The 13199-nt window shown below is 32.4% G+C and overlaps 1 protein-coding gene across 1 annotated transcript; it reads right to left on the bottom strand.

Moving 5' to 3' along the window:
* Positions 1-633: 633 nt before the first annotated feature.
* On the bottom strand, positions 634-6087 carry LOC122303699. Its single transcript, XM_043115598.1, has 4 exons — positions 5767-6087; positions 5304-5416; positions 3631-3728; positions 634-1098 (listed from the first exon to the last, which is right to left on the bottom strand). The coding sequence occupies exons 1-4, from the start codon at positions 5951-5953 to the stop codon at positions 960-962; spliced, it is 537 nt and encodes a 178-aa protein (XP_042971532.1). The 5' UTR covers positions 5954-6087; the 3' UTR covers positions 634-959.
* Positions 6088-13199: the final 7112 nt, after the last annotated feature.

Raw genomic sequence — 13199 nt, 5'->3', positions numbered from 1 at the left:
CAGAAGTTGTAACATTATGAATAGATTAGGATAATGTGTTACAAGAACTATACAACATCGTTTCTTTTACTTAGATCTACCACTTCCTTTCTTTTATTTTCGTGCTAGGAAAGCTAACTATAGCACTACCTAGGGCACAATATACTCACAGGATCAACATTTTTCATTTGAGATAAGGACACTGAATTCAACAACTGGATTGTATATCTTTTTAATTGAAAGGCCTAATCAAATGAAACTAAATTCAACGCTGAAAAAATAAATTGGGGTCTTTCGGAAGTTGAGTATTGCTGTTCTAAAACCTGTTTTAAAAGTGGACATAAACTCATTTCATTCATTCATTATTCCTTGACTAAAAAGCTTTCCAGCGACATTGAAGAACAAAAGTAAAAATAATAACACTACAAGAAAAAGGTCTTCAGACACCTAAAATATTCAAGAATAAAATCAACTAAGAAAATTTTGAATTTTAAGACATCAACGGATAGGAATTCAATTTCCCTTTTCTCGAAGGACTGATTAAAGCTGCAATATCTTACATCAACTGCTTCAAAAGTTCAAAGCAAGGACATTTGGACAAGAATGCATCTAACAGTTCATCTAGGTAAAAGAATATACCAATAGGTAAAAAGATTAAAGGAATCTGATGAGAGAACCCTTGTGAACAAAAGTTATTTGTATCTATTACAAAAGCCATCTTCAAGATTCCATCCAAAAAAGCTTTGGAATTTGAAATCTTCACTTCATACTCGCTAGTTTATACAGTCAAATCATCGAATGGGATTTTTTTTTTTAAGTTTAAAAAAGGGCCAACAAACTATGTGCGAAATACTAAAACAAAGTTGCCTTGAGCAGATCATCATAGAATCCGCGTGAGAAATGCACGAGGCATTCCTTTACAAGTAAAACAACTACCCAGGTCTGCATTTACAATGCTCCTGAGCAGCAAATCCATATTGTCATTCTATGGAGGGTGCTAAACTCTCGGCATGCTTTGCCTCTGCCATTTCAACTTCATATGTGCTGTTATCTGAAGATCTCTCATTCTCTATTGACATACTTTTTAGTTTTGCTACTTGAACTGCATGCAGCTCATATCTGATAATCACATGCATCACATATCATTAGAGAGAGAGAGAGAGAGCATTCAAGTGGAGGAAAATGAATATCAAAAGAACTAACATTATTCACTATTATGTCCCCAAAAATTTCTTTCATGCCAACCCTTCAATGCACTTCTAATAAGGGAAAAGGGGTGGGGATGGGACAGAGAAGTTTATGGTGGCCAAGGATGCAGTCATCAAATTCCATCAACAAGAACAAAAGCATGGAAATAATCTCAAGAATATCACAAACACGTATTACTACTGAAATAAAAGCATTTCACCCGTCTATTCAGGAGTTTCAGTTATCACAATTATTCATGGCCCAGCTGAACTTATAAGCTTCTAGCCGAGTCAATTGTGATGATAGAATGATAGACTTAATGCTTTTTTGGATAAGAATATGACAGACACACTACAACCACGATCTGGTTGAATAAAGACCATCCAGAGCATAACTATGTCAGACAAGTTACAAGCTTAACACAACAAATTATTCATTTCTTTGTTCCAACTCTGATTAGGTATAAGATCCTCATGGCGGTGCCATACAAAGTACAGGGTTCACAAACAAGCAAAACTAATATGTGAAAGCAGTTTCATTGACTAATCCAAGCTTGGGCTTCAATAAAATTACTGCCAAGTGTACAGTGTCCAATGTTGTTGAGAAACAATAGATCACTTCTATCTTTACTGAAGATTCTCAGAAAGTGACTTATTTTTCTACACAGCAATTGAGTGTGGGAGCTATCTAGTGCTAAAAATTAAAGAAACCTGTCATGTAAAAGGGACAAGGATAATAATGTTGGACTCACAAAATGCAATTTGTATTAACTCGTGTGCTTGGTTAGGAACATGAAAATGACACAAAAACTCCTACAGATAATGTAAACCAACACGAAAACCCAGAATACACCAGTGGTATGCCCCATCACCGGGCCAGTCAGAGCACCTCTTATTTTTACCACTTTTTGCATGCTTAGTAGAGAACCAGTTGAGTGCTAAGTGGCAAACTTATGCGGTTTGAGTTTTTAGCTGTAACACCCCGTCTAATTAACCATTACGATTAATCTTTAAACGCCCTTAGCTTAAGCTTATGATTTTGGGCTTCAAGTATTTCTTTTTATTATTATCATATTACTATATTATTTTGTTTGTTTATTTATTTTATTTATTTATTTCGCTGGAGATAGTTAGATTTATTTAGACCATGACACTTAGTGTCAACTGCTCAAATGTATCATTTGATTCCTAAAGATGGAGCCAAATTTAGAGTTGAAATAGTTGTTGTATTGATTATTATTGTCAGTTGTGGAAGAAGTGGTATGGATGCTTGTGCCTGGGTTGCCAAGCCAAATTCGAAGTGTAAGATTGCCTTATAGCAGTGCAGACAAAAACAAGTAACTAAAAGGGCTTGTAGATGTTGCCATGGAGTGAAGGCCATTGGCAATGGTGGTGAGGAAAAACTTCTAAAAATGACAACGGGGACAATGATATCCACTTTCAGGACGCAAAACACTAAACTTCAGCATCGGGCTTCTATAATAAGCATGCTTCCAATGCCAGGTGACTATTTCTTCTTTTGTTTATTGGGGCCTCTTAGATTAACAAAATAAATAAAGTGGGATCTAAGTTTAGGCCAAAAGAACTTCCTTTTAGCTTCTTAAGGTTAAAATTTTAATAGACTAATAAAGGTTCTTGAAAACATTGTCTACTAACGAGAATACACCTTCAGCATCCAAACTTGGTAAGACAAAATAGGAACAGCATCAGGGCCTGACACTTTCCTACTTTCATCTCTTTCACAAGTTTCTCCACATCATTTTCCTCATATGCTAATTCACTCCATTGTCAGAAGGCAGCTGAGGCCAGGATTGTTTAAGTACAGAATAATCCTTAATCGCACCCTTTATGCAGTCAACTACAGTGTATTCTAGCTTCCATAGGCCCTGCTTGATTCTAAGAGAAGCCACCATTAGAAAAACTATTCTACAACATAAATGCCCCAACTCCCAAGCCTTCTAAATTTGGAAGAACAAAACAAAAGGTCTCAGTTCTGCTGTTAAAGCTATTGGAGAGTATTACCAAGAAGAGAATTATGGAACTTCTAAAGATATCTTTTATTTTTTATTTTTTAATACATATATATATATACATATATATAAGTAACTTCTAAAGGTATCTGCACAGGGAAATTGAGATGTTAACTGACTGACTGTCATTCAGATTTTAGGTGATGTGCCACAAAAGAATAAACAACCTGTGTTTTTATCAAACCATTTTTTTTTTTTTCTTTTTGTTGTTGTTGTTGGGGGGGAAGGAAGGGAGAGGGGGGGGGGGGGGGGGGGGTTAAGAACAAATATACAACACTTCAGGTGATTATCCAATGTACAGTTCATAGAAAACAAATTCAATGAGTTAGACAACATAAACACTCAATCACATTAGTCAAACGATTGGGTTGAAAAATCAAGTCCATATTACAATATGTTTCTAATACTTATCAATCACAAACTTGGAAACTTACTCAGCCACATAATTCTTGACGAGCTTAAAATATATTCTCCAAAACCGTCGCTCCTTCAAGTGACGAGGGCATAGCATGTATCTAAGTTGGGAAATTTCCTGAGAAATAAGAAGAAAGTACTCGTAAAGCCAAAAAGCAGAATCACTTTTGACATAGTTTCTACAGTTCTTAAAATATGAAATTTTCTATATCCAACGAATGCAATATCTACATGGAGAAACAACACAACTAAAAGCACAGCAATTCATATTATTCTTAGTTTCAGATTTGAATCCCCCTTCTATTGAAAATGTAATATATAAACAATACTTAAAATGTCAAGAAAGCTTGGAGTACTACAACACAAAGACGCCAAGAAATAAAGCACCTCTCAAAGTTGAAACATGGCCCTATTTTCTTCTGAACATGAAATCATAATTCAGGTCATCTTGATTCCAACCACAATGTTTTCGTGTAATATCTACATGTATAGCATTTTTCATGTCTTACTGAATATAAATCAAATAATCTTTATCCAACATGTTAGAGCAAACCATTTGGGCATTGAAATAATCATATACGATCAACGACAGCTTTATGGATCCTAATATTCTCCTTCTCACCATTCTATCCAAAATCATATTCTTATTCTATTTAACATATCTTTCTTCACCCATGTTATTTTAGACCTTTTGCCTCTTTTCACTTTATCAACTTGAATTAAATCACTCTTTCTTGCTGGTACTATTGGGCTCCATGGCAATTAAGTTTCTATTACAATGGTTAGATATAAAATGAACTAGGGCCCAGCCCATTGCCAGAAATAAAATGAAGAGATAAAGCCAAAAGAGGTTGACTGGACATATAAAAAGGTGAAAGTGACATGAAGCAAGTAGGACTCAGCTATTCCAAAGAAGAAAGAAGACCTCTATGAAAGAAGGGGATCTCTACAAATGTGACATCTCTACACTCTCTTGGGACTCTCTCTCTCTCTCTCTCCAAATCTCAACAGGGACGACAACTTCTTCAGCCTTTCCTAAACCCTATTTTTCCCATTGTTTTGAGAGCTATATGAGGCCATGAGAAACTGTAAAATCATCAAACATAGTGGAAGTTATCCTCAAACAACCCATGAACGTAGGTTTTTATACCGAACCATGTAAAACTCTGTCTCTATCTTTACTTACATTTTATGTGCTTTATTTATTATTTAATTTATGGATGAGCATCTGAGCACTGGATCAACGTCAAAGCCATCACCTTGGGCTATTTGACCGTACTATTGGCATGTGGCCTCCTCGGAAAATTGCATCAACAACAATAATGTTATATTCTCTTTTCATCTGTTTTTAGCAAACATGTACCCACCAAAAGTTCAAGGTTTAGTATGGTTATTTCCCTTTCATATGTTTTGATATTAACAAGATTTACCTTCCAATATAAACTGCAAATCCATAACACCACAGAATTGCTAGACAAAAACCTCCAATATATATTGGAATTTGCCGTTATATTGAACCTTAGAAGTTCATTTATGGGACATGTAAAGCCAGCAAGCAATCCCTTTGACGGAACATAGAAAGACTCCATATACCAAGTACTCGAATAAAACACAGTAAATAAATTTGAACATTGTGAATTTCAAAGAACGTAACAAATTCATTTGAACCCAATTCAAAGAATCAGAAATCAACCTTGACTTTCGAGATCACTAGAAGAGCATGCCGCTCCTGCCATTCGGAGAGATCCCTTCGGACATTGCCTGAAGTTGTAAGGTTCCCATCACCACAAGCAGCTCCTTCATCATCTGCACCAAACTCAATCAAATATGCAATTCCGTTCAATAAAATTACAAATAATTAGATCCTTCCAATGTAGGTTAAAGTTGCAATAATCCCACTCGAGTTGAATGCAAGTCTCATCCCTTTTTTTCAACAGTTTCCAGCAAAGAAACAGTGCCTAAAAGAATTAGACTGGATAAAAAATTCAAGTTTGGTTGCTGAAATAAGGAAGGAAAAAAAAAAAAAAAAAGTAAAAATTGCAACCTTACTGTTTACATTAATAAGCAATGAGAAATGAACCTAAACCAAGTGTTCAGCTTTATAAAATGCAGTAGTTGAATAGATCATAAACAAGGTGGATTTTCTCGGGAATTACCCTGTAGAGGGAAATTCTTGAAGGAGTCCACAGTGAGGGACTTGAGGAAATCAATCAGTTGCTCGGTGACTCCGAGGAGTAGCTCTTCTTGTTCCTGTTGTTGTTGTTTTTGTTGCGGAGGATTTGGGTTTTCGGTCACCTGGCTGGTGCTTGAAAGGGATCGCCGGAACCAGGAGGGCAGATTCATGGGTCCGTTCGGAGCCGATGCTCTCGTTTGTTCACTCTTGGACGACCCGACCCACCAAGTTTATACAACTGAGGCCTCGTTTGATAGTAATGCAATATTAGAGAAGGCAAGATGAGATAGAAATTTTTGGATTGTTTAGCATGTTGCGTGCTACAGAGTTTCGGGTTCTTCTGACATGGAGTAAAGAGTGGGAGACTATCGTGTGGTAATACTAGCCCAGCCAGACCTGAGCCCAAGTTTTAAGAAATGGCAAGAGAGCCCGGCCCAGCCCATATTTGTTGCTATTTGGGGCTAAGCAACCAAAATTAGGAGTGGAATCGGTATGGTTTGGACAGTCACGGATCAAAAATTTCAGTCCATCATTTTGATCAGATTAGACTATTAGTTATCGGTTTAATTGATCCATTTGGTCTGATTCGGTACGAAAATATATATATATATTTATAGAAAATTAATATAAAAAACTAATTAAATTAGTAAAATTAAAATCAAGTAATCTCTTTAACATTTTATATAGGGTTAGTGAATGTTAAATAATTTTATTTTATATATGGTCAATGATAATTCCTTATATGAAAATTACATAATTAACTTATATAACTACTATATTTATTAATCTAATTTGGTCCAAAAATATACATCTCGAGACTGACCAATAAGACTATCGGTTCGTCCAGCCCTAAACCAAATTCTTTGTAATTTGAATTTCTATCCTATTTTTTGATGCAGTAGGAACGCTGAAAACCTGGGTATTAACTATTAATACCATAGACAATGCTAGTGCTTTGCTATCCTTCCCATGTTACATGTTAGGAAAGGAGAAATTTATATTTTATTATAAAGTTTTACAAACTTCTGCGTGATTGATGACATCTCACCGATGTAATAAATATTGATTTGACCTTTTTTTAAAAAAAAAAAATGATGGTTCTCTCAATTTTATTAATAATTTTCATTTTCGGAGGAATATATTTTATTAAAAAAAATATGAAAATGACAAAAATACGAAAATCAAGCTTTAAGAAAAACTCTATCTCTATGTTATGTTCATTATAATCAAAATCTACACATAAAGAATAAAGTTAAAAGTCACAACCGTCTAATTAAAGTGCCGAGTGCATTGGATAATTTGGATTAGCCAAATTCCAGTGAAAGTCATATTTTAAAATATGTCTACTAAATTTTTTCTATATTAGATTAGCTAAACATAATTCATCTAGAAGATGATCTACAATAACTTTATCCCTAAAATCATATATGAAAGGAATTGTAGCATCTTCATTCTAATATTGCATTATTTTCTGTGTTTTCCCTTTTCCTTCCCTCTGGTGTAACTTTATCTTTACAGTAATTTCATTCCTAAAATTACGATATTTTTTCTTATTATTAATTATTTTTTTATTAATCATTTTCTTTTTGCATTTTTTAAAATATAAGAAATTATTTTTTGTCATCTATAAATAATATTGCAAAAATGATAATAATATGAGAAAATATCAATAAAATTTTTATTAATTATTTTTAAAGTACAAAATAATGCAATAATCTTATCAACAAATTATAATATAAGTAATGTTGATCTACATAATTTAATTAAATAAATATTACTAATAAAAAAATAATAATATTTTATTATTATAAAGAGTATAATGGTTAATCTAATATAAACTTTAAATTTTGAATAACAGGTCTGCTTCTAAGCGGTCCAGCCGATAATCTCTAATAAATAGCCCTCTTATTAGAATCAGCCACGTTAGAATTTACACCAAAAGAAAGATAATTGCAGCTACACAAGATCAGCCCTGCCCCTTTTAGACTCTCTTCGTCCCTGTCGTTCGAATCGCATAAAACTGCTTTCCCCTTTCAAAATTCATCTCACCGAGACACAAGCAAATTACAAATAGGAAAGGAACAAATGTAAATGAGACTATTTCCTTGCAAATCCATTTCTCATTCTGTGTGAGTACCCCATTTATCATTCCAAGATCTCCTCTTGAGGGAACCGAAGTAAGAATATACTCCATACTTGAGGAAGGTCAAACCAAGATCAACCATCATTTAATTCTTTAAACAGTTTTCTTAGTTTCTTCTGCTACAACCAATGTGCAGGTGGAGTGTAATCTTTTAGAAGGTTGTCATTGACCGATATAAAGCTGTTGCGTTTATGAAATTGAATCATTCTCTCAAACCAAATAATTGTTTGGGTTCCAAAACTTTCAAATTTAAACATCCCTTAAACCAAAAAAAAATGTTTATATTTCTCGAAAAGAAAATCCATCTAATTATTTGTGGCTGAAACTTATCTGGATAAAAAAAAATATATATATATTAAACCCAAAAGAAGATGAAATCAGGCTAAACTTCTTTGCAAGAATAGGAAAACACTTAAAAAGTTGTCATTTCAGAAGCCCACCTATATACTTTTGTAGTTCCCTCTTGTGGGATCTAGCAAATTTTCTCGCTGCTTTATTACAATTCAATGTTTATGGATCCCTGCAAGCATATCAAAGCTGCATCTAAATTGTTGAACTAAAGATTTCAAAATTTGTGTAATTATATAACTACACATGGATTTTGGTGATAACAAATGAATTCAAAGAATAAAGAAGTCTCAAGCTCAAGTTGTCTACACAATGAAGTCAAGTACATCAAGGAAACAAGTATGAGCAAGAAGGGAACAAGTTCACATTAAAGTTATAGAGTAATGTTGTAAATCTCTTAAAAATTTGAAATTAGGATTAAAGCTCAAAATTAATATTTTATCATAAAGCATTAAAATACATTTTCTACATGTGCATGAATATTTTGAAAATTAAATTTGAAAATTTTGAAAGATGATTGATTGTCATCTTTCACATGTGCATACCTTGATTAAAGGGTTGAACTTTGAAAATATTAAAGATGATTGATTGTCATCTTTCACATGTGCATGTTTTATTTGAATATTTTCAAAAGTGATTGATGCTTTTTTAGACTTATACAAAAGGTAGATGATTTTGTTTGAAAATTTTGAAGAGTAAAATGTGCTCATTTTGTCATATACAAAAAGTAAAATATTAGGTTTGAATTTTTTGAAAATGAAAGTGTGCTCATTTTGTCATATACAAAAAGTAAAAAGATTAGGTTTGAATTTTTTTTTAAAATGAAAGTGTGCTCCTTTTGTCATATGCAAAAAGTAAAATATTAGGTTTGAATTTTTTGAAAAGGAAAGTGTGCTCCTTTTGTCATATGCCAAAAGTAAAAGATTAGGTTTGAATTTTTTGAAAAAGTGAATGATGTTGTCTTTGACATGTGAATCTTTTTAAATTTGAATATGAAGTCTCATATGCCTATAAATAGATCATTTGAAAGTTTCACATTAACAACATCAATAGCATACAACATTCATTCAAAACTTTCATTCTCTCTTCTCTAAGTATTGAGCCTTAATCCTTGTTCATTTTGAAAGATATAGTTTGCGCTGTATTGTTCTTATTTCACTCATTGAGGAGTGTTTTCTTATAACCTACCCACTATCAACTCTTGTATCAGAAAAATGATGTGTATAACTCTTATGCGTGTAGAAAGTGTTCTACACGGGGAATAATTGAATCACCACGCGTAAGGTGATTATAAGTGTAGAGGGTGTTCTACACGGATCCTTTGTAGCGGTGTTGTTCAAAGGTATAATAGGTTTCTATCTCCACCTGAAGGAGATTGAATAGTGAATTTGGAAATTCTCAAGGGGTAGCTTGAGGCGAGGACGTAGGCAGTGGGGCCGAACCTCGTTAACATACTGAGTTTGCTTCTCTCTTACCCTTACTCTTTATATTTATTGCTATTTTATCTTTTGTTTATATTTTATATTATATATTTGATTTATAATTGTTATTTTTTTTAATACAACTCAATTCACCTCCCTCTTGTGTTAGTCATCTGGGCAACAATTGGTATCAGAACTAAGAGCTCTATTATAAGATTAACTATCTTTTGAGTTAAGATCTTATGGCTAACATTGCAGCTTCATTTGGTGAAGGTCAATCTAGCAGTCGGCTTCCACTCTTTTGTGGAGATAATTACTCATTCTGGAAAGTTAGAATGAGAATATTTTTTCAAGCTCAAGGTAGAGAAATCTGGAAATATATTGTAAATGGACCTTATATTCCAACAAAAGTGGTTGATGGAGTAAAAGTTAAAAAGGAAGAAGAAGAGTTTGATCGTAAAGACGATAGACTTTATATTTTAAATTTAACTGCTATAAATTTATTATATAATGCTCTTAATGGAAATGAGTTTAATAGAATAATGAATTGCGCTACGGCAAAAAAAATTTGGGATAACTTGAAAGTAACTTATGAAAGAACTTCATAAGTCAAGGAATCAAAAATTTATATTCTTACTCATGAATATGAAATGTTTAAGATGAATGATGATGAATCTATTTCTAGTATAAACACTCGTTTTACTAACATCATAAACAGCTTGACAGCTCTTGGCAAAGTTTATTCTAAGGTGGAAATAGTAAGAAAAATTTTCAACTCTTTACTAAAACGTTGGGAATCAAAAGTTACAGCGATTTTTGAAGCTAGAGACCTCAAGAAGCTCGAAATCAATGAACTCATCGAGTCACTTATCAGCCATGAGTACACATTGAAAAGAGGAGAAGAAAAAGGAAAGCCAAAGAAGAGCTTGGCACTTAAAGCTGTTCCTCATGAAAGTAAAAGTGATGACGATGAGGAAAATGAAGACAAAGATGAAGAAGTTGCAATGATAACAAGAAGAATTCAGAAGTTCTTAAAGAAAAATAAAATTCCTCCGAGGAAATCCTTCAAAAAGTTTTCCAAGAAAGATTCAGGTAAAAATGACACTTTAATTTGTTATAAATGCAATAAGCCTGGTCATATCAAACCAGATTGTCCTCTGCTAAAAAAAGATCGAAACAAGGGCAAGAAAGCAATGAAAGCTACATGGAATGATGATTCAAGTAGCTCAGATAGTGAAGCAAACAATGGAGAATCAGCAAATCTTTGTCTTATGGCTAAAGATGACATTGAGGTAACAAATCTTGATAATATTGAAGATCTTTCATATGAAGAATTGCAAAATGTTTTATAAGAGGTATATGAGGAATTTAAAAAATTGGGTATTAAGTATACTGCTTTGAAAAAGAAAAATTCTTCTTTAACAAACAAAATTGATATTTTAAGAAAAGAAAGTATTATTTTGAAAGATGAAAATCTTGAATTGAATAAGAAAAAAAATTGATTTAGAAAATATTGTTGAAAGCTTTACGAATGGAAAAAGAGATTTTGAAAAACTTCTTGGTAGTTAAAGATATGTTTTTGACAAGGCAGACTTGGGATATATGCCAAAACAAAAATACAAACCTTATAAAAATTTCTTTGATAATCCTTCTACATCAAAAACTAATATTCAAAATTCTTTTTATAAAAATAATTTTGTCAAAAAAAGATATTATTATAATTATTCAAGTTCTTCATATATGTCACATGCTATTTGTAATTTCTGTAATAGAAATGGTCATAATTATCATACTTGTCCTATTAAAAGAAATCATACAATGACTATTAGAGTCATATAGGTACCTAAAAATCTTGTTTATTCTAATACTAATAAATAAAGGACCCAAAAAACTTGGGTATCAAGAAAAATCATTTTAATTGTTTTTATAAGTATGCATGAAGTCATCCACAAGTAAAAATAAATGGTTTTTAGATAGTGGATATTCAAGATACATGACGGGAGACAAGACTAAATTCTTTGATTTTAGATTTAAAGAAGAAAGACACGTGACATTTGGAGACAACTTGAAAGGGAAGATCGTGGGAATAAGTAAAATTGGTAATGAATCTTCTCTCATAATTGAAGATGTTCTACTTGTTGAAGGTCTAAAACATAATCTTTTGAGCATAAGTCAATTATGTGAAAAAGGATTTACAGTTACTTTCAAAATGGATAAATGCATTATTTTGAATAATCATGATTGTAATATTTGTTTTATTGCTTTTAGAAGTATAAAATGTTTATACAATCGATTTTGAAGAAATTATCTTGCAAGATGCAATTTGTTTTTTAGATCAAAATGAAACTAGTTGGTTATGACATAGAAGACTAGGTCATGCCAACATAAAACTTATTTCTAAACTTTCAAAAAATGATCTTGTGAGAGGTTTACCAAAAATATATTTTTTTAAAGACAAAATTTGTGATGCATGCCAATTTGGTAAACAAACAAAAACTTCTTTTAAAACCAAGAAACATATTTCCACTACTAGACTATTGCAACTGATACACATGGATCTTTTTAGACAAAATAGAGTTGCAAGTCTAGGAGGAAAATATTATGCATTTGTTATTGTTGATGATTTCTCTAGATATACTTGGGTCATCTTTCTTGCTCATAAAGATGAGGCACATAATGTCTTTACCAAGTTATGCAAGAGAATTCAAAATGAAAAGGGATATACTATTTCAAGTATCCGGAGTGATAGGGGAAAATAGTTTGTTAATAAAAATATTGAAACATTTTGTGATGAAAATGGTTTTGTGCATAATTTTTCTGCTCCTCGAACTCCTCAATAAAATGGGGTAGTAGAGAAGAAAAATAGATCTCTTCAAGAGATGGCAAGAACAATGCTCAATGAGAACAACTTGCCTAGTTATTTTTTGGCCGAAGCGGTAAGTACTGCATATTATGTTATAAATAGAGTTATGCTAAGGTCTAAATTAGATAAAACCCTCTATGAGCTTTGGAATGAGAAAAGCCCAATATTGGTTACTTTCATGTATTTGGATGCAAATGTTTTATTTTGAATGACAGAGATAATTTAGGCAAGTTTGATGCAAAATCTGATGAATGTATTTTTCTCGGGTACTCTACTAATAGTAAAACTTATAGAGTATTCAATAAAAAGATTTTAACTGTACAAGAATCTATGCATGTAGTATTTGATTAATCTAATTCTTCACTCTCCAATAAATCTATTGATGAAGAAACATGAGGTATAAATAACACGGAAAGTCTCAATCTCAACAAAGAGAACACAATAGAAGAAGTTTAACATGGAACCATCAGGAAAGATCATCAAAATTTAATACAAGATGCAACCAAACAGTGAAAATTTGTGAAAGATCATCCAGTGGAACAAATTTTGGGAGAACCTTCACGAGGTGTAAGTACTCGATCATCTCTTAGAAATATTTGCAATCATACTGCTTTTTTATCTCAGATTGAACCCAAAAATAT

Source organism: Carya illinoinensis, chromosome 3, assembly GCF_018687715.1.
Source record: "Carya illinoinensis cultivar Pawnee chromosome 3, C.illinoinensisPawnee_v1, whole genome shotgun sequence".
Taxonomy (NCBI): Eukaryota; Viridiplantae; Streptophyta; class Magnoliopsida; order Fagales; family Juglandaceae; genus Carya; species Carya illinoinensis.
This window is presented reverse-complemented; position numbering and strand designations above follow the sequence as displayed.